We start from the raw sequence: 23041 nt of genomic DNA on the forward strand, positions 1-23041 counted from the left end.
GGGGGAAAAAAAATTTAGCACAGCCAGTGGCGAGCAGGAGAACAAAGGAGAATTCAAAATGGCCGAAGTGCGGTCACAGGAAATTGGTTGGGGGGGAATGTATGATGTCACCAGCCTGGTTTTAGGGGAAGGGAAAGCCAGTCCACCGTGGGGACTGGTCAGTCTAAGTCACGTGACGGCGACGGACTGGAAAGATCGACTGTCTGTACCAGGTAGTTGTCGTCCTGGAAGGCGTAGTGCAGCCGGGTGATCCACTGGCAGTCCCCGTTCACCAGAACGTTCCTCTCCTCCCGGAAGCAGGCGGTCTGGAAGGAAACGATGGAGGATCAGGTGACGGGAGCTGGGCCTGCCCCCCGCTCACGCCCGAGGGAGGGACGAGCGCGTCTCCGGGTCCGCTACCTCCCCCCCCACCCCCCCGCCCCCCCGCCCCCCAGCGGACAGGGAGGCTTCACAAACCATAAACAGGCAGACCCTTAATGCATCATTACACGAAACCCTTATCTGAGGCTCGACATCAGCACGGCACTCAGTCGGCGATAGATCTGTGTAGCTGCACGGCCCATTAAGGGGCTCCTCTTAATGGGAAGAGGAAGCCTCGCTCTCCCATCCCAACCGCGACGCATTTTAAAATCGCATTTCGCCATATCTTTGTTTTGGAGAGGATAACGGCAAAGTTTCCCAAGGTCGGTAGAGTTACTCTGAATAGCCACGCGCGCCGTCGTCAACGTTAACCGTAACGACGCGGAAGGATCCGGAAACAGAGCGTTTGGGCTTCTCCCTCACCTCGGCTCTCTTCAGCATTTCCCACTTGTTCAGGATCTTCATGGCGTACACGCGCTCGGTGTTTTTCATCTTCACCACGGCGACCTGAAACGAGAAAAGCATTTCAATTAAAAACAAATTCAATGCTAAAAGAATAACCATACTACACCATCCATAAAATGGAAAAAACATTTTTTTTTTTCTCCATTATTTCAAGAACCCCTTGGGATTCCCTTAGGGCCCCCCCCCCGTTCTAGACCCCCCTGCTCCAAAGCGCGCTCCAAAGGCCACGTCATTTGCCCAGGTGCCGCTCCATCGCCGTGGAGACAAAGGACCACCTTTCAAACGTCGCTCGTGATTGGTCGTGAACCCCCCCCCCCCCCGCCCCCTCCCAAACTCGCTCTTCTGTTTCCAGAGTTAGAGGTGGAGGCGGCAGCCCCCCGACCTCGGGGGCAGTGAGTCAGGATACCGAGGGGAAGCGGAGCGGGCGGAGACAGGAAGGGGAAGCCGTGAGCGCGGCGAGCGTCACTCGTTTTCGGGACGGGAAGGAGGGAGGGGCTTGCTCGCTCGCCCCGCGCCCGGCCGCTCAGGAAGCGCCCGGGGGACTCGGCTCGGATTCCAGGGCCTACGAGGCGCGTCGACCGACCGACCGACCGCTGCCCGGTCCCTCACACGCCGCTTCCACACACACGCACGGTGTACCCCACACACACCCCCGAACGCAGTCACGCGTCGTCGCTGGGTGTGCTTTCCAATCCCACAATCCTCGGGATTTCAGAACAGAAACCAGCTTTCAACCCCGCAGCCCAGGTGCCTCAAGCTCTCGTCCAATCAGCGGCTCTCAAATAAGGACTCCGCAAACCCGCGGACATCCGACAGACACCTCTGCACGTCAAAACAAAGTTGTTTTTTTTGGGGGGGGGGGGGATCCGTTTCCTGTCAAAACCGTGACTGAAGGGTTAGGGTTAGGAGTAGGAGTAGGAGTTGTGGAGTAAGAGGCGCTCTTGGCGTTTCGAAGAGGGCCCGTCACACAGCGCGGCCGAACGCTAGCCCGCAGCGCCGCCGTAGCTGACCCACGTCGCCCGGGCGCCGCGTCCCGCTCGCAGATAATGGGAGAGGGGGGGCGCGCTGGCTTAGCGCTCGCATTCCTGTCCCTAACATCTGAAATAGCTGGTGCCAGCAGTTTGGCCGGAGGACTAAAGAAAGAAACAAAGGAAATGCCGCTGTTTGTCCCGGCGGTGGAGAGTTAAAGTTCGCTTCCTAAAAGCCGCCACGCAGCAGCGCGACGCGAAAATGCGAATTATTTGAAGTTGGACATCAACACGCTGAGACCATGCATACTGCGCCCTATGCTCATTTTCAAATTCCATTTAATTTTCCCTTCATGCCACTTAGGCTACATAATAACAATTGGATTCACCGAGCCGATTCAGCAGCAATGACAATCTTTTGATTTTACTGTTGAAAAAAGGAGGAAATACTGGGTGCATCCTATTTTGGCGAGACTATTTATATAATAGTGAGCTCAATAAAGTCTGGGAAAAAGATTCATTTTTTCCCCCCCTTGATTTGGCTCTGTACACCACAATTCTAGATTTGTGATAAAACAAGCATTGAGCAGCACTGCAGTAAAAAAAAATGCAACCATATAAAGCACGGGTGTCCAATCCAAAAGGGGGGAGTTTAGGTGCACGTTTTTGTTTTAGCCCAGGACTAAGACACCGGATTCTACTTTGAAGGTCTTGGTAGAAGACCATGATTGGTTAAATTAGTTGAATCATGAATGTATTTTTTATTTAAATTTTTTTAATTTATTTTTTTGTGCAAGTTAAAAGTAATACAATTGCTCTCATTTTCAATTTGGGCATTTCCCACTGCAAATCCCATCATGCCCCAGTACAACATTTAGGCTAAAGATACTGCAGCATATCCACAGCAGTAAGTAACCAAATGCAATTTAACATGCCTGTCGCCGGTAAACATCGCTGTCAATCATCATCTGTGCTTAATTAGTGGAAATAACTTTATGAACTTAGATTATGGAGGTGACAGATAATTTTTTGAGAAGTGGTGTGACAATGAGGCTATTGCGACCTCTAGCAGGCGGAGGACTGACATACCACGCGAGAAAACAAGGGGAGGCAAACCATACAGAAGAGGGTATTTTAAAAAATAACATTTTCGTCCAAATTTATTGCATGAAACAGACTTGGTTCACAAGGGCTTAAAGCTCACTGGGCCTGAGGTTTGTGGGAGTCTTGATTTACAATTTGTTACTGCAGCGGTCATCAAGCCATCGCACGGTGACACGTTCAAGAGTCATGCACAAATAAACCCACTGTGGAAAAACACACTGGCAGACACAGAAAGCTCACAGACAGACATACAGTGATGTAGAAAAAGAAAGAGACAAAATAATGAATGTAAAATCGGTGTTGTGTCATTCATCACATGAGGTTCTATTTACTTCCGTTAGGACTTGGTGAGGACTAGATGAGGGTTAGTTAAATCCCCACGTGTAAAACCATAGAATTTAAAGAGGGTGAGCACTCTCGCTTCGCTGCATGTCAACACGTACGAGTGTGTATGTGCATAGACACATCCGCGATCGGGACATGCAGAGACTTTTGATTCCGGCGTACAAGCTCGCACACATCTTCGCACATTCTGTGAGTGTGTGTGCCCACCCTACCCTGCACCAGATAACATGACCTCATTACAAAAACAGAACCACCTATTTGGATGGAATCGCTTCACTCTCTCTCTCTCTCCTTTTTTTAGAGCCTTTCCTTTTTTGGACTCAGAATTAGAAAGAGCCTGCGCTGAATCTATGCCAGGATTCTCAAACGGCAACAGGGGCAGGTCAGGGCACTTACAATACGCCTAATTAGGCCTAAACCCCCAACACGCTTCATCATCACGCTACAGTACAAAGCTATTAAACAGGACCCCAACACACACTTCATCACAAAGATATTAAACAGAACCCCAACATACACTTCATCACAAAGATATTAAACAGGACCCTAACATACACTTTATCATAAAGCTGTTAAACTGTACCCCAACACACACTTCATCACAAAGATATTAAACAGGACCCTAACATACACTTCATCACAAAGCTATTAAACAGAACCCCAACATACACTTCATCACAAAGCTATTAAGCAGAACCCCAACATACACTTCATCACAAAGCTATTAAACAGGACCCTAACATACACTTCATCACAAAGCTATTAAGCAGAACCCCAACATACACTTCATCACAAAGCTATTAAACAGAACCCCAACATACACTTCATCACAAAGATATTAAACAGGACCCTAACATACACTTCATCACAAAGCTATTAAGCAGAACCCCAAGATACACTTCATCACAAAGCTATTAAACAGAACCCCAACATACACTTCATCACAAAGATATTAAACAGGACCCTAACATACACTTCATCACAAAGCTATTAAACAGAACCCCAACATACACTACATCACAAAGCTATTAAACAGGGCCCCAACATGCTACATCACAAACCTATTAAACAGTGCCCCAAACATGCTTCATCACAAAGCCATTAAACTGAACCCCAACATACACTTCTTCACAAAGCTATTAAACAGAACCCCAACATACACTACATCACAAAGCTATTAAACAGGGCCCCAACATGCTACATCAGAAAGTTATTAAACAGGACCCCAACATACACTTCATCACAAAGCTATTAAACAGAACCCCAACTTACACTTCATCACAAAGCTATTAAACAGGACCCCAACATACACTTCATCACAAAGCTATTAAACAGGAACCCAACATACTACATAACAAAGCTATTAAACCGGGCCCTACCGTTACTTCATTAAGCTATTAAATAGGAACCCCAACATACACCCTAACACAAACCTATTAAACAGTGCCCCAAACATGCTTCATCACAAAGCCATTAAACTGAACCCCAACACACACATCCCAAAGCTCTTCATCACAGGGCAATTAAACAGGGGATCAAAAATGCTTTCAAGCAAGGCTCCACTCCAAAACAAATGTTATCGCAATGCTATTAAACAGAGTTTCAACAAATATTTTATTGAAATGCTATGAAACAGGACCTCAACACACATTATATTACATTGCTATTAAACGGGGCCTCAACACACATTTCAGCACATTGCTATTAAACGGGGCCTCAACATACATTTCAGCACATTGCTGTTAAACGGGGCCTCAACACACATTTTCGTCACATTGCTGTTAAACGGGGCCTCAACACACATTTTATCACATTGCTATTAAATGGGGCCTCAAAACACACTTCATCACAATGCCCTAACGGTGCAGTTGACACAGGCCAACTATCATACCGTGATATTTTATGGCTTAAAAGCAGCACTAGTCGCTTCTTTTCATTTTAACCACTCCGACACCGACGACTTCAAACACGAAAACAGAGCAGTCGATAGGGCGACGCGCCGAGACAGCTAGGCCCCTCTATCCTCAGTTCACACCCCTGACGCAGAAGAGCATCCAGGACAGGCCCCATATTTCAGAGCGGACTCTCTGGCATGGGCTCCTCCAGCCGTCTGGATTAACGTAACTGGACCCCGATGGCGCGGGTCCAGGAAAAGCCTCCGAGTGTCATCCGCCAGTTCTCGCCTCCTCTCCTCGAGCAGTCGGCGTCGTCACGCCATCAATCACAAACAGGAAATGCACACCGGGCCGCTGTGCCGAACAAGCCGGCGAGGAGCACTACGAGGCGCGCGGGCGTACTGGGAAAAGAAAACCCGAAACGACTTTGCCAGGACTTGCCAAACCAGTGGTCCCCCATCGTCACCAATTTGTGAAACGCACACACGTATGCCTATCCACAGCCAGCTGTGAGCAAGCCAAAAAGGGGAAAACCCAACTAGCGGATCGAGTCCCTTCCTTAGGTCCGCGCGGCTGGAATCTGGTCTGGGGAGGGACAGGCCCGGCGCATATCTTCCCTTTAAGGAAACAGGCTCTCTCAAACAGTGAGTCTGCTTTTCCTGTGACTGACCTGGAAGTGGCGGCTGTGGCCGGGGGATGGGGGATGGGGGATGGGGGATGGGGGGGGTGGGAGTCATAGTAAACACACAGGAAGCTTACTGAATATACACATGGAGCAGCATCACCCATCCTGAGTGAGTCAGTCTTAGCCACATGTAGACGACTATGGGAAAAAAAACCTGAGTCTGTGGGTGTGTGTGTGTGTGTGTGTGTGTGTGTGTGTGTGTGTGAGTGTGTGTGTGTTTAAGTACATGTAGTGCAGCCCAGAGACGTGAGTGAGCAAGTGACTTCCAGTTACAGAGGGTGATGTATTAAGCTCCGCCCCCATGGAGCTTTTTTTAAGCTGTGATTGGTGTACTTGGTTGGGGGGTCCTTTGGTCTTTTGTATCTCTGGTAGTGGTCTGTAGACAGTGGGGGCCAAAACCCACGGCAGACCCTTTATCGACATGAGGGTACGTGTGAGCGCGAGTATACCCATAGCTCTAGGCTGCTAATAGCATGCCCCCCCCTCCCCCCCACCTCCTTCTCGTCCACCCCCCCACCCTGGTCTCAAACAGAGGATCTGTGGTATTTCCTCTCTAATGCCGTGCCAGATCTTCAAGCCTTCTGAGGCCACACCCCAGCCCGCTGCCGCTGCAGGTCCCACCCAGCAGGGAGCGCCACCGCGTCCCATTGCCCTGCAAATGAAGCGCGTGAAAGCAACACGCCCCCTCTCTTTTAACGTGCCCGACGCCCAGCCGCGCCGTCCTACGCGCGCCCCTTCGACGGACTCCTCTCCCGCGGCGGCGGCGAGGAAAAGCCCTTCCTCAGACTTGGGACCGGCCCATATGCCTTCACTTTCGGCCTATATGTAGACTTCAAAAAGGCCGGGATGATGATGATGATGCAAACGATAATAATAGCCAACAGCTCCGCGACAGGGAACGTGCCGTTTCCAGGAACTAACGCGTTCCATATGCCAATAAAAAAACGCGGCCAGACACGGCGTTTCACCTCGGCGTGAAGAAAACGGTAAAAATTCAAAATGCGGGGCTTTCCGGGTTCGACTTTTCGGGAGCACCGCGGCGTCTACCCTGACGCCGGAGCCGCCCAGCGAGCGAGCGCTCCGAGGTTGTTTTGGAGAGAGGGAGAGAGAGAGGGAGAGAGAGAGAGAGAGAGAGAGAGAGAGTCGGCTTCGTCGTAGATAATACCGAGCAGTCAAGAAGGGACTTGCGCAGCGCATTCCACAGAAAGTTCAACCAGCAATCCCAAACTCCCAGAACCCTCCCGTCCAAAAACAGCACAGAGACCTGACTGAAGCCCGGGGGACCGTGAGAGAGGGAGGGGAGGGGAGGGGTGCGGGGGGGGGGGGGGGGGGGAGGAGGGGGGCTAGAGAGTGGCCGGGACGGGAGGGGAAGGAAGCCGCGCAAGCCTCCGCTCTATTGGACGCTTGCTGCCGGGTGCAAACGAGGTAAGGCTAAAGGAGCCAATCCAAGCACCCGTAGATGCTTCAGCAGCGATTTTGGTGCTCTGTGTTACCCCGTCACTTCCAGCAGGGGGCGGTGTTCTAGGGGGGGGAGGGGAGTACAGCAACTTGGAAGAATGGTTGTTTGTTGGTCAGAGAGACCAGATACACTGGGGGGTGTGGCAAACCACTTTTTTGTGGGACTTTTGATCTGTGAGCAGGTTTGCGTTTGTCTGGTGGGATAGAAAAAAAAAACAGGACGCATATGGCACCGCCTACCTAGTGGGCGGGGCCAAAGGCACCACTGACTTTCGGGATGCTGCAATTATAATTCACGAGCGGCGGAAAAATCGCCTGTCGGCGTGGCGAGGGCGTGGACTGACTGGTGGTACTGCGCTTACCTCTCCGAAGGCCCCTCTTCCGATCACCTTGAGCATCTCGAAGTCGTCCCTGTGCAACCTCATCTGCTTCACCGTGGTGGTGAACGGCTTCACTGCACGAGAGAGAGAGAGAAAGAGAGAGAGAGAGAGCACCGTCATGATAAAGCCACGGCCATTAGGCAAACGCGAGATCCAGACTCTAAACCACGCCCCCCCCCACCCCCCCCCCCCCGTATTAGCCGTTGCCTTTGACGTTCACGTTCACATGACGCTGGGCGGGGCGGAACCCGACATAGATGGAAAACTTCTGGCGCAGGGCGAACAGCAACGCCGACGACGTGTGCTGACAGATTCCTGAGCTTGATTGGTTGGGCGGGGTCAGTCAGCTGTTCAAAGTAACTGGAAAGACCGGTCGTGCTTTTTTTTTTTTTTTTTTCTTTTTTTTTTTTATTTAGACCCGTATGGCTGCCTGCCCGCCATCAAAAACAAACACAGCAGAGGGACCGAAAAGAGAGAGATAGGGATTTCAACCCCCCCCAAAACCGAGCCGGGCTGTATAAAAAAACGGCCCGTTTTCGGTTCGGGATGGAGCGGCGCGGAGGTCGACCGGCCGTCGGCGCGGCGCGGCTGACGGCGACGCGTCGGGAGGACGCCGGCCGTGACAAAAACGAGGCGTGGTTCGTCTGTCATCTCATTGTTCAAAAAGAATACTGTTCATGTTTCTCTTGAGAACGCCGCAGAAGGGGATGACATTTCACTTCTCGTCAAATGGTACAAATCGCCAGCTTCCGCCGGACTACTGTGTCGTGGGCGTGCGACAAAAGAGCTCGCCTGGTTTGAGCTTAACGTTTCGGACAACCCGGGCACTTTTCCACGCGCCGTACGCTCTCTTATCGCAGACCTCTTATGACGGGCAATTTTTCCCCTGGCTGTAAAAAATCGATGAATCATTCCCGCTGTACAGACGCTAGCCCACCACGGAAGCTACGTTGCGCTCTGTGGTTTTCACTTGGAACACAGCTGTGTTCTCGGATGCAACCCGATCCAGACCCAAAAGCATCTGGACCACACTGCTGATTCTTTGAGCCACTGGTTACAGGCACAGAGGGAGGGACTGGGGGACCCAACCCATGAGCCACCAAAAGAGGGACAAACTCAAATATGGTGTCCAGCCATGACAGCTTCCTGTTAAAATACACTGTGATCGAATGGGGCAGGCTTGCCAGGAACAGGTCAGCAGGGCACACAAAGGTTGCATAGCCTTACAGCATTGCATTCTGGGATCCCACATTTACCAATTCCATTAATCAAATTCAATTCCATTCAGTTCAACTTTATCCAAAGACTTTTCACATCCTTTCAAGGTCCCCACTCCCCCAAACTGAAAAACCCATAAAAAAATATATTGGACTATATTTTGACTATTGGAGACCACCAACAAAGTAATACAGGCTAGTATCCTTCTCAATATCCCTTGAAAATATATACTGTTGCAGCATGATTTCTTCCAACCCCAATTCCAAACCTCTAAGCATTTTGAGTAGAATGTAGTTTCTGATCCAGTGTCAGTTCCTAAAGCGTAACTATGGCATAACTCCATAACATAACTCTTCCAACCAGCACCTCCAACCTCTGCCCTAAACCCACATACTTTACTCGGCCAGTCATTTCCCTGGAGGCCCCAGTAGAGGACGCTGTTGCGGGAAAGCAGCGGGGACCCCGGCCCCGGCCCTGGCCCTCTTCAGCCATCGACGCCAAGAGGGAAAACACCAGGCCTGGCGGAGATGCAGCAGCCGGCCGGCAGACGGGTCAACGGGGGGGCGGGGGGGCGTCGGGGCGAGGGGCGCGTGGTCCGCAGCACGCCTCGACACCCCACCCCCCCGCCGCCTCACACCCCAGCTTCCACAACTTCCACAGAGCTGCTGCTAACTGGGACACCGCCAGGCTGTCGTTTAGCGTCTGAGGCTAACGGAAATGCAAACAAACATGCGAGGGTTCCAGGGGAAGCTCGGAGTTTACATTCCAGGCCCGAAATGACGATCTCACAAACAAAACAAAAAAAAAAAAACCTTGAAGTTTCGAGTTCGCTGCCAACCCTTATTGGTACATACGGAGTCTTAAATCTGATACGGTGGGAGCTGTGATGTCACTTAAGTCTGGAATACGTCCAAAATGAAAGCGGGACCATAGGGAATCCATCCAAACCTTTCATTTCCGGATTAAAGGAAATGTTTTCTTCTGCTTCGAAACTTGACGGATCACTTTTTTTCAGCCTGTATGTATAACGGGGCAAGGAACGGTGGGTAAAGCCAAGTGTAACAGGGTAGGCCTGCTGTGGGATTTGAACCCGAGGCCACACTGCACAAGACATACGATTAGCCCACCACGCTAAACACCGGTCCCCATCGAAGGGAATTAATCATAGACTTCCACAGGGGTGATATTACATACAGTAGCGATGTTAGCAGGCTAATCCAGGTCCCTGAACAGCGCGCTGCATTCTCCCCCTCTAAACTCCCACAGAAACCTCAGCTGCCAGATGGGCATCAGTCATATTATCCAAGTCACTGGCAACACTAGCGGCGGTAGGTTCGCTGTGGGATTCGAACCGCTGCTGGATTGCACAACGAGATGCCAGTCCATTTACCACTAAAGACCAACGGTCCCCAGCTAAGGGAACTAATCATACTATTATTCCTTCTCCAGGGGGGTCACACAGTGTGGTGGACAGTCGCAAGCTAACTTGCATCTGTGAACTCTGCTACACCATGTGATGTTTATGAGACATCAGCCAATAAGGTGCTATTAGCATTGAGCTGACTATACGTGTGGCTATGCATTTATATGGACAAAGTAAAAGTTAACCTGTTCTGTGCACAGCACTAACCAATCACGCAATATGCCTGTAGCTGTGGTTGCGCATATTATGGTTCTCTGCATATTGCAGTATTCTGTGCATGTTATAGCTCTCTGCGCATATTTATAGTGCTCTGTACACTTCACAGTACACTGCGCAAAATGCAGTTCTACGCACATATGGCAGTTCTATGTGCATACTGCAGTTCTCTGCGCATATGGCAGTTCTCTGCGCATAAGGCAGTTCTCTGCGCATAAGGCAGTTCTCTGCGCATACGGCAGTTCTCTGCGCATACGGCAGTTCTCTGCGCATACGGCAGTTCTCTGCGCATACGGCAGTTCTCTGCGCATATGGCAGTTCTCTGCGCATATGGCAGTTCTCTGCGCATATGGCAGTTCTCTGCGCATAAGGCAGTTCTATGTGCATACTGCAGTTCTCTGCGCATATGGCAGTTCTCTGCGCTGCCGGTCTCCTAAGGCTTTCATGCCCCCGTTTGTGCTAGAGCTTGGTAAGCAGGAGGTTTTGCGGGGAGGGTGGGGGGTCAACAGCAGGTCAGGCCTCTGCCCTGGGCGCTTTGTGCGGCGCGGTGCGGCATTCTCCCCTGCGAAACACGCCATGTCAGAACATCCTACCACATTCCCCCCTCGGAGAGAGCCACACCCCAGCGGAACATCTTGTTCCCACTGGCTTCAAACTTTGCGAGCGCCTAGCCGTCCATACCAGCAAAAAAGCCCGCCTTCACAGACTGACAGCAGGATCTGAAGGCGTCCACGGCCATTTTGTTACTACTGCTCCAACTACTACTACTGCTACACCAGGATGCTCATCTTTTCCTTTTTTGGAATTACGCACGTTCTTTCCTTAATTACATTCATGCCTGGAGTCTGCTCCTACATGCCGACAATTATCATTGTAGGAAGAAAGAGCAGTGACAAGTAATAATAATAACAACAATAATTTGTTAGAAAGTACAGAAAGTACGGGAAGCGCCCAGGCGTAAGGCTACAGTCAGTGGCGTTCGTACCACACCCAAGCGAAAACCAACTGGTATAAAATTAGGCGGCTCATTTCCCCAGCCAGTGCCTGCGAATAGCGCAACTGGGTCATTAAGACACTGACAGAGCCGTCACCAACAGGTGCTGGTGTATGGTGTGCGCTTAAGGAGGACTGACCAAACACCCCCCGACTGACCAATGGTCAACCCCCCACCCCCCCAACCCCCCCTCAGCTTGGGTTGACTGACTGCTGTTGCATGGAAGCTTCTTCTCAGATGAGGAATACATCAGCACCTGAGCCACCCCAGACCCATTCTTAAAAATATGTGTGTTGGGGAGATGTGTGGCTTAGTCCATAAGGCAGCCAACTCTCGAGCCGTAATTTGCCTAGAGCTGTAATAGGACTTCAAATGTTTAAAAAAAACTACATTTCCCATCCTCCCTGCATACACACAGTGAGGTACTGAGGAGTGCAGTCTTGGTGGCAGGCCAGTACCTGGCAGAAGGGGTAACAGGAAGTGCTCCGGAGCCAAGTGGCACTAATCTGTGTCATGCCTGCAGCAGTAGTGTTCAAGAGCTGGTCTGTGGCTGTGAGTGAGTGAGTGAGTGAGTGTGTGAGTGTGTGTGTGTGTGTGTGTGTGTGTGTGTGGCTGTGCCAAGCTCCTAAGTACCAACATGCATGTGTGTATGTTTATGTATGTGCATACGTGTGCTAAGCAGGAATGAATGGAATTTTCTTAGCCGCACAGTCAATATTTAAAGCCAACGTGGGAATTACCACCCGCCTCCACAATCCATTACACGAATGCAGAGAATATCCCCAACTCAAAGACAAACTCATTCCGAACTCAGCGCTCGCAAACGTAAACAAATAAGTAAAAAAAACTGCTGAACAACCATCCTTAAATGTGCATTCCACGCATACCCTGTACGGCTCACCCCTTTAATCACCATATATGAAGTATTTTCACTGCAAAAAAAGATGCCGCAATGAGCTTTCACTTCGCTCTACTTTGAGCCAGGATGACCCAGAGAGACGCTAAGACTTCAGGGCTCACCCATCACAGTCACAGAAGATAATAGTCATGCCAGACATTTTGGCATTCAGGGCGTAGTCATTTCATCCACCTTCCCTTCTCAGGATAAAATCAGGGGAGAGGGTTATTATTGCTATTATTTATTTGCTTAGTGGACACCCTTATCCAGAGCAACTCCCACAAGTTACATATTTAAATACTATCTGCTTATTCAGCTGAATACTTACTGGAGAAATTAAGATGCAGTTAACTCCAAGGAAATGGGTGGAAGCAAGGAAGGTGTGGATTGAGTAAGGAAGCAAATCATTTGAGGTCTGCGGCCTACAGGAAGGATTTGTACAGAATCAACATTTACGTTTCATAACCATTCAAAGCCTTTGTGTACAAAGTACTCCGGAATCACTTACAGAAGGAAGGAATGAAGTAGACAGAGGGGGGAAAAGAGGTAGGGAATTAATTAGCGAGAAAGGAAAAAGAAGCAGGGAATGAAAGGAAAGGGGAGAAGAAGCAGGGAATGAAGTAGGGAGAAGCAGAAAGGGGGGAATGAAGTAGGGAGAAAGGAAAAGAAGGAAGGAATGACGGGAGAAGAGAAAGGGGGGAGTAGGGAAAGGAGAAAAGCGGGAGGGAATGAAGTAGGGAGCAGCAAAAAGGCGGAATGAAGTAGGGAACAAGGGAAACAGGGAGGAATGAAATAGGGAGAAGGGGAAAAGCGGGAGGGAATGAAGTACGGAAAAGCAAAAAGGGGGAATGAAGTAGGGAGAAAGGGAAAGAGGGAGGAATGAAGTAGGGAGAAGGGGAAAAGAGGGAGGAAATGAAGTAGGGAGCAAAGGAAAGAGGAAGGGAAGTAAGTAAGGAGAAGGAGAAAGAGAGAGGAGAAAAGGAACAGGGGAGAATGAGAATGGCAAATACATATTTTATATTTCATATTTTACGTTAATGCTACGGCCACATTGTTCCAGTTGTCCTGCCCATAAAGCAAAAGTGTACAGAACCGAGAGAGGGGCAGAGAAGCAGACGAAAAAAAAGAAAAGTGAGAAAATGCAAGTCTGCTTTCCCTGGTTTATTGGCTTCCTAAAGCCCAGCTGGGTTCGTTAGCTGCATGCTGTCGAAGGCGTTCTCAAAGTGCTGCTCAGCGTATTTGGTAAGGTGTTTCCCATTAACTCGGAAAGATAAGCCAAATCCGGCGTTTCTGCACACGAGGGACCGGATTCCTGCAGCTCTCCGCGTACCTGGAAACGCAGTGGGTTTCTGACCGTCGGGCAGGGAGAGGTTCGCCCGGGCCACTAAAAACAAACAAAAAACGGATGAGGGCGCGCTGAAGTGTTGCAGCGATAATGGGAATTAATTCCGAACTTTCGCGGGTCTGTGAGAGAGCAGAATCCCGGGAAGCCAGTGGGGGGGGGGTGAAGGACTCCACGTGAGAAAAAAACCTGCACCGTGCCCATTGGCAAGCAGTGAGAGTCACCCTTTCCTTCATCGTGCCCAACCCTCTCTTTCTCTCCCTCTATCCTTCTCCCCCTCGCTCCCTTTCATCCAGTCTGCCCATACATGTATCATTTTTCTCACCGTCCCTTCAACTCCCCTCATCTCGGTGCTTCCCCCACCCGCATCTCAGTCTCTCCCCCTCTGATTGGTTGGGCCCTCGTCAGGAGGTGAAAGTGCAGAGGCCTGACATTCTCCAGCCGGTGGCCGTGACGACCGTGTTTACAGGCAGGCACCGGCGTGGGGCTGCGGGGCTCCGTAAACAGCGAGAACGGGGGGCGGACAACGGCAGCATGCCGCTAGCGCCGCGGCAAGTGGGCACGAGTAAAACTACCCCTCCCAGCATGCAACGGGGTGGCCTTGATCTAACCTCGCACCCTCATATCGCCATGCCTATGACTGAAATAAGCAGGTATGCTACAAATACAGTTGAACAGAGTAAGCAGATAAAGAAGGGTTCACCTTGCTGCTCTTCTGAAAGGACCTCTGTTTGTCCTGGAGATGGCCACCATAGTTACACTGAGGGCTGAATGGAACCTGAACTGAATACAGCCTTGAGCCTTGCAGCCAACCCATAAGCCTGTTGAGTGTTCAGTGTTCACATCCATGATGGAAACTAGTAACTGTTACACAACAACAACCAGCCCCATGTTCAAGTGGATGAAGAGTGTTAAGATAACTGACCGAGGCTCCATGAAATCAACAAGTGAGCTGGCCCATCGAAGATCCTGCCAAGCTCCAAATGACCCAAAAATACGAGGAATGTTCTAGGTGAATCAGGATGAGACCTCCCAAGCACCCAATACGCAAGGAGGCAGCCTTTGCCGGCTTGGATGTTGCAATCCTAAGTGTTTGCAACGAAAGCTCTGTTTAGTCTTCGAAGAACCCAACGTGCTTCGGTCCCGTCTTTGCTCGCTGAGACGCAAGCCGCTGCGGACAGATGAGGAGACGCTAAGCTTTCAGAAACATTCCTAGGACGCTCGAATACTCCGGCTTCTCGCCGAGGCTAACAGGAGCGGTTATAAATTTTAGACAGTTTTCTGATAAAATTTTTTTATCTTGATTCATCTCACCACATCTCAGATCTGAAATGGGATTAGAACAACAATTAGCCTACCAGGTGCAGTGGCAAATGGATGCTTCTCCTATGATTCACTTTATGAATGCTGCTTTATGTGCAGCAAAGGCACGTACAAAATAGCTATGATGAACTAAAGTTAGCAACAATAAAAGCGGCATTAGAACTATGCCTCATGATGAAGGCTAGGGCCATACGGTAAGAACAGGAGTGGGTGCCAGCCAGCAGGACTGGAGAGGAAGATGACTGCAGATCTAGACGGATCCATCAGGCCCACCGTCTCCCTGTAACCTTAGGCTGACTGCTGGTCAAGTCTGAACCATTATTAACTGAACAGTCAGTCTGCAGACTTAACCCAGCGAACAGAGAGCTGGGTTAAGAGAGCGAGCCAACGCGAAGGCTCGAGGCTATACGAATTAATGTATCATCAAGATAAAATAATCTATTAGACACTAAATATTTTACAAGAGCTGGTGTCTTAATAGTTGGCAAAGACAACAGAAAAACAAGCAAGCCGCCTGCTAATTCCCCACACCGGTTCACCTAATGTGTGGTGGCTAGACAGCTCACAGATAAGTCTCGCACTAGAGAGACATCTTGATATAAAATTCAAACTAGAAGCTATCGAATAAACCGAGGACAATTCGAGTGAAAAAGCAGTGTGACACTTTGGAGTAGACCCCAAGTGTCTGTACAAATGGATCAGGCAAAAATGTTCCTGAAAATCACATGGATAGAACAGCTACAATAAGCAAGCCAGGCAGGTTCTGTCGATTTCTTTTCATAAAACACAATAGAAAACCACTCAGTAGTGTTATCCTTACAACAGGAGGGTGTACAAATAATTGAAGAGAGGTGCATTTGATTTCATTATTCAATAATATTGAACCTTCACTCTCAATGTAGACAGAATATTTAATTGACAGGTAGCCTATCTCCAAGAATCAGCACCTCTACTTCACAGAAATCAATTAGCCTAAATCACCTATCAATCGCTTCTCCTACATTTGTTTGTTTGTGCTACCATCTTCTGAGCTTCTTTCATTCTTGAGAAAACACAGACTAATTATTTTGATTCAACAATGCCATTCAGCATCCCAACACTGTGCAAATTTTACAAAAATGGTCTCATTGGTTTGCACTGGTTTGTGCCATAAAAACAAGTGCACAACTTTAACATTAGCATTTACATTACAGGAATTTAGTTGACGCTCTTTATCCAGAGAGATTTGGATTTACATTATTTTGTACACTCAATCCATTTATACAGCTGGATATTTACTGAATCCATTCAGGCATCTTGCTCAAGGGCACAACAGCAGTCTCGCCCCACCTGAAAACTGAACCCACAACCTTGCAGTTACAAGCCTGGCTCTCCAATTGTATGAACTGTCTAAAAATGGTCTCTTTCAAGTGTGCATTGTGCTGTAAGAAAATGTAATCAAAGAATTGTGCCTTGTTTGCACTTCACTTGCGCCGGTTTGTGCAATAAGAATTAAATATAATTATACATGGTAACAACCTCACCCAGCCCAATTACATTGTCTGAATTGCACAAAAGCGGTTTTAGTAATTGGTGTTGTTTTTGAGCCATAGGGAATATAATTATTTTTGCAACCTAGTTGGGGGGCAGGGAGACCAGCTTCGAAGACAGGCACCCGTGCAACGTTCACCAACACTGACAGAGTTAAGGTAGCCGTCAGCCGTTGTCTGTAGAAGCCGAGAACGTCCGGGCAGAGTAGGGTACAAGGGCCGCACATTCAACAGTCTCCCCAGGACAGATGCGTAGATAACCCACTCAGGGCGTAATCTCATTACTGACGTCACTGAAACACTCCGGGAATTGACTTCCTCCTCATTATCTTAATATGTACCAGGGGAGTCTGCCGCCATATACAGACAGGTCTGCCCATAATGTTATCACCCGCCTAGGTGGACTCGCCCTGCAAAACATTACGCACGTGCCAACAATGCCCGTATTGCAGGCATTACACTGCCAGTATTTCACCAGAGAGCCTGTATATATTTTCCTTTGAATTTTATGGTTGCAATATGCCAGATTATATCTAAACATGCAACATGCTCCCATTTGATCAACAAACTTTCGCACGCTACAATTGAAGCGCCCAAGAGAATCTCCGAACGGCTTGCATTCCGTCGGGCACAGCCCCATAACTTCCGACCTGTCTCTCAAGCTCTACAGCTGACAGTCGCGTTAATCTTTGACAGGCAAACAAAGTGTGCTTCACAACAAAACAAGTACGAAGATGACAACAACTAAAACCACAGCTGACAGTTCACGACTGTCCTGTAAAATTGGGGGAAAGTGAGTGTCTTACGTGCATTTCATAAGAGATCAGAAAAATATGATCAATTTAGATTGAACATTTATATCTAACAAGCATGTCAACTCATTGACTTACAATTCAAGAGGTGACCAGATTGAAAATAAAAATAAATCAATATAAATGAATTACCTAGCGCTATCTAGCTGGCTAACAGATAGTCGTAATATGTATATTTTACAAAGTGCAAAGCAATGAAATGAAAGTAATTAAAATAGATTTAACTTCCATGGCCGATGACAAGATGACTGCTCCCCAACTAATTAGCTAAGTGCAATTTGAAAACTGAAAGCAGCAACATAGCTACCTTGCTAGCTTGCAGTAAACCGGTTATAAATAGGCAGGATTTGATTTCCTATGCCTTAGTATTAAAATCACTGAAGACATTGTGATTTTATTGTCACATCAGAGGCCTTGATTAACTAAATCAAAGAACACTATAATGTTAAGTAGCATGCAAGTTAACACTAGCCATATTTAAAAGCCCGTGTTAACCGGCTATGTATTAGACAAGCCACCCATACATAGCATTATTTCTTAGCACTTAGCTCGCTAACTTAGCTAGCAATGCTTTGGGGGTCCAAATGGTGCCAGATCTGACATTAACGACACAAGCTAAAATGCTATTGATGCTACTTACCCCATTCCAGAAAGTCCGCCACATGTTTCTCCCGTTTTAAAGGCGAGTTGCTACATTCGTTGTATAAACATATTAAAATATCCAGAAGTGTTTCCACGCTTAAGGACGTCTCATTCTTCTGGCGGCCGCCCAGGAGCAACTGCTCCAACTTCTTCAGCCTCACCTTTGCTGACATGTTCTTTAAACCAGTTACCACTCCCTTTCCCCAAGAATGAAGAACACCCCAAAAAATCTGTTACGGGGCGCAGTGATGAACCTGCTTCGCAATTACGCAAACAAAAAAGCAATTTATTTAGCAAATACGGGGCACGGAAATCGAAGACTGAAACCTCTTGCTAACTAACGTTAACGTTAGCCGCCAGCTACCTTGCTTGCTAGCTCGCTTAAGTAGCCTACAAAATCGACTAGCTAAAATAATTTAGTTTTTATTTTTCCAAGCTCGACGCGTTCCGGTTGCTCACGTTGTGTTCATGTTCCTCTCGCTTATATTCGAGGCCCATTCGCCTTAATCCTAAAAAATCCCCACTTGCCAGTTAATATGGGATGTCTGGTTTTCCCGTCGATCAAAGCTCAGATTCATACACCTTCCATTCGATCCGGTTTGGAATGCGACCTAAAGCACAAAAGCCAGCTATTTTGTTTCCACGACAAAAATATTAAACACGATTGTTAAAAGAAAGGCTACTTTTCGTATGTGGATCCTCCTTTTTAGCTACTGCAACCCGGCGCCGCTGGCTACCTATCAAGCCAAGAGTGTGGAATATGGCTGAATTCGTGTCCGGACCTTCCTATGCCTCCCAGCGAATTCAGACCGGGACCACATAACCCCGCCCACCCGCACAGGAAACGTAGTCGGTCGGGTGATGTCATGATGACTGACAAGCCTAGGGAATGAGCCGGCAGCTGAACTCCTATTTGGAATAGGCTAACCAAGGGTCCCCGGAACTGCACTTCATCACCAAAAATACATCAATTCATGTGCTGTCACCAACTGCAAGGTTTAAACTTCTTAATTTTTTCATCAAAAAAATACATTTTACTCTTTTCGGAATATCAGATTACTTATAACAAGTATTTTAGAGTCCAATTCATGTAGACATACACATATGGAGAATGGCGTATATGGAAGAAATTAGATTTGTGTATTTGCATCTTTTTTTAAAAAATACGCAGTTTTCGCAATGAATCTGCCGCAGCAGGTAATGCAAAAAGAGTGTGCCTTTATCAGGGAACCTCACACAAGAAGCATGTCCTCTGTTGTCAGGCAGGTTTTCTGTTAATACTGTATGGAAAGCGCAGGATACAAACACATAAAGGAAAGAGCTGATAAATGTGTGCCGTCAATAGGCATTAACCAAAACATTAACCCTAATCCACAAGAAGAAGACGGACAGAAGACCTGCTTTTAGTTTGATATACCATTGAAAATGCAGGACATGACAGATCATTATCTTTCCCAAGGACGGAGCATTTGGTTCTAGATAGACACACAATAATTTACGTCAAAATGTTTTGTGGTGATCATTTTCCACATTTCAAATGGTGCCCACCATTTTTGTCAAGGGTGTTGGTTCTGAATTTGCGTATTTGCCTGTGGTCATGTAATAAATGATAGAAAAGACATGCCTTATTCCATGTTCCAGTACAGTAGGGTCTGCAGACACAGGACCACCAACCCTTTTTAAAGGATCACTGGACTTGCTGACCACCAAAATAGGCCAGGTCCCTGCACCTTCAAGGCATATGGTCCAATTAGTCTGTGCTTTGATTTGGGATAATTGTTCTAAGCTCTGCAGTGCTCAGCTCTGTCACATACACACAAAGGCTAAAGGTTCATCGCGGGGAGAGAGAGAGAGAGAGAGAGAGAGAGAGAGAGAGAGAGAGAGCAAAGAAAAATGAATCAAAGGGTAGTACATCTATGATGATTTATGTTGCTTCCATTTGCAACAAAATGGAATATGATCGTGAACAAAATATAGATCTAAAAATGATGTTAAGGCACATGCAGAAAAACCAGTAGGGAGGGAGTAGTCCGGTCAGAACAACACAAGAACTTGGAAAAATGACCGGATGTTGTGGGGTAAAAATCCGAGTAGTTTATGGAATTCTTGTTTTCAGAGAAAGACAGCTTGTTTTTTTTAGGAGTACACAGATATTCTTGGTAGTCTAGATATAGAGATCCTCTAGGAGAGAGGATGTAGCTGTTATGTAGCACTATGCAGAGATTAGTTTATGATGTCAACTGATGAACCAACTCATTAAGATTAGCTTTGATGTGCGAGGTGTTGATCCCTGAGTGGAAAGGACAGAAACAGGCGTGTCTTCGGCATAGCAATAATAAAAGCCATGGGAGGATATTATTCTGCCAAGAGATTTTGCTTACGAGGAAAGCAGGACAGTGCCTAGACTGGATCTCGGGCAGACTGCTGTGGTAAGGCAGTGGGACTCCGAGGAAGAGCCGCACCAGGTCACCTGACAGGAGCAGTCCAATGGGAAAGGTGGACCACCAGAGCGATACAGATAGACATAGAGATGTTCAGAGACAAGATGGAATTTATTGTACTATATAATATTCTTTAATAAACATGAATTTAAGAATAGCAAGCAGTATTATCATGCAGGGAACAATTGTCATTGTCATGTTCATTAAATTCACACTGCTCTCAACAAGAGAGAGATTCATATTTATTTGCAGTGTGTATAAAATCAAAGCTTATTTGCAGCTCCTAGCAATGACCAGACTGAATGAATGCAAGAGTGTGCCTGATGAAGCTCCACATTAAAGCTGCCCTGAGAGAAGTCCTTCTAGTCCTTATTTACTAGCTGCTCTTCCAACGTCTGATGAGGGATAATGACCAGGATTTCTAGGATAGGCTGGGCTTCAAGAGCAAGGCTATCTCAGGAGGGCAGCAATTTACCTGATTGGTCTGCTAGAGGACATTAACCTGTGCACCATCTACACAGGTAGGTGTGACCATTCGAAAAAGGCATTGAGCTGACCTGCCACATTCATAGACGCTACCCTTAAGATCAAGCAAATGACTAAAAACACAAAGGCTCTTTTTTATTCGCCTTAAAATAAAATCTCTCTATCCGACTTGTCACCATTTTCAGGCCCTCATATAATGGTGGTGTTAATGCTCTTGGAGTAAATCCTAGCCGATCTTCGATGCATGATTTCAGTTGATATGGATTTACTATAGTGTGTGGTTAGGGCTTGCATTTTCCCCAAGAATAGGCAAATTAATAATTCACTCTGTAACCCAGTATTCCCATAATGGGGTTATTGAGAGGGCTTTAGATGGGTCACAAGGTGGATCTTGAGGGAAAATTCTGTATATTATATATAGGGCCAGTGTGGGATAAGGGTTTTTGTTTTAGCCCGGCACTACAACACTTGATTCAACTAAATAACTAATCATGGCCTTCAATCAAGGGAAATCAGGTGTCTTAGTGCTGGACTAAAATGAAAACCTGCACCCACACCAGCCCTTTTGAGATGAGATCAGGGACCCCTGTTCTACACAGTCACCAGAAGTTAAATGCAAAGTCGAAGCTGTACCCTGAATATAGCTGGTTTTAGATGTGAAACAATATCAAACTTAGTTCTGAATATATGTTAGGCTACACGTAAGTGGACGGCAGAAATGGTTTCTTCTTATTGCTATTAGTGTGTCCACAGAACCACTGCTAATGTTCTCTGCTTCCAGTGGTGTAGATCTCTACTGACACCCAGTGGAGCTGAAAGAATAGCAATGCTGCTGCAGGTCACAAAGACCTTGAAAGAAGAAGGCAACAAAGTGAAAAGAAAGTATCAATGGTAAAACACCTGCTCAGTGTCGCTAGCCAGAAAGTGCAACATTTTACCCAAACGTGTTTGACATTCCTCCTCCATCATAGGCCCCTCCCTCTACTCTAGAGCCCCTGCTACTGGAGTGATACAGGGTTTCCTGGTCCCCCCCCCCCGCCTTATAATCAAAAGTTCAGAACCAAGCGACCAGAAGAGATCAGTCAGCTGAGTAATAATGAACACTCACACGGAAGGCCTCAAGACACCAGGTTTGGGGATCCCTGCTCTGTGCCATCATAAAGAGCTAGTTTAGGAAATTATTCAATCTACACAAAGGGTGCCTGAAACTCATTCCTTGGGGACTCCTCTGAATGCTGGCTTTCTCAAAGCAAATAGTGAATGACTAAAACTGTCATGGTGCTCATAATAACATAAACAAACATGAAAGAACTAAATAAATGTATGTTTTTGACAGTTTTAATTGATGAAGCTAGATTGGCCCAAGATCTACACAATAAACCTTTCAGTGTTAATTCAACTTGCAGTTTATCAGCCTGTTAGGGATAAACCTGTACTCCATACTCCACACCCCAGAGCTGATTCAACACTGCACAGTGCAGGCCTACACAGAACTCGTTGTCTTGGCTATAAGAATCATTTGACTATTCACAGTTTAAGAGTAATATCGGGTAATAATTTGAAGACAATTTAAATGAACTTAATGCAATATCACTTGTATAAAGGGGAAAAGGGGAAAGTTCCTCCTGGTCATGCCCTAAACTTTGGATCTTAGAACTGACATTGTTGGCATGTGATGATTTTGCCACAGTTCTGTTTGCACACTGGCTTTTTACTGCAACTGTGTGTGTGCCTTTATATAGTATATATATAAAAAACTTCATAAATGAGTGGAGAAACATAGCAAGTGCAGGTGCTTCCATACAGGTGTATTGCAAGACACAATTAAACTACCAACATCCTATCACGCTCTGCGGCATGAATAAAAATGCTGAGCAGGCCCAGCTGACCTAGATTGTGGATCAAAATGGCAAGAGGAAAAGGTCTAAGTGACTTTGAAAGAGGGTTCATTATTGGGGCATGGATAGCAGACGCTTCAGTCACAAAGCCTGCTCAACTGGTTGGTGTTTCAACAGGAATTGTGATTAAAGTGGCATCTACATTTAGACCTATGGAAA

General features: G+C 47.3%; 1 protein-coding gene across 2 annotated transcripts in view; it reads right to left on the reverse strand.

Moving 5' to 3' along the window:
• LOC118230854 (serine/threonine-protein kinase MRCK beta-like) overlaps positions 1-18883 on the reverse strand; it is a 44912-nt gene extending 26029 nt beyond the window's left edge. The window contains exons 1-4 of one of the 2 annotated variants that reach the window (XM_035424263.1): positions 18056-18883; positions 7643-7734; positions 784-867; positions 210-305 (exon numbers count right to left, since the gene is read on the reverse strand). In XM_035424263.1, coding sequence (XP_035280154.1) covers positions 210-305; positions 784-867; positions 7643-7734; positions 18056-18230 — 447 coding nt within the window. In that variant the 5' untranslated portion in view covers positions 18231-18883. The remainder of the gene's footprint in view (positions 1-209; positions 306-783; positions 868-7642; positions 7735-18055) is intronic. The other variant, XM_035424264.1, reaches the window with a different exon arrangement.
• Between the last annotated feature and the right edge of the window lie 4158 nt (positions 18884-23041).

Source organism: Anguilla anguilla, chromosome 6 (assembly GCF_013347855.1).
Source record: "Anguilla anguilla isolate fAngAng1 chromosome 6, fAngAng1.pri, whole genome shotgun sequence".
NCBI classification, from domain to species: Eukaryota; Metazoa; Chordata; class Actinopteri; order Anguilliformes; family Anguillidae; genus Anguilla; species Anguilla anguilla.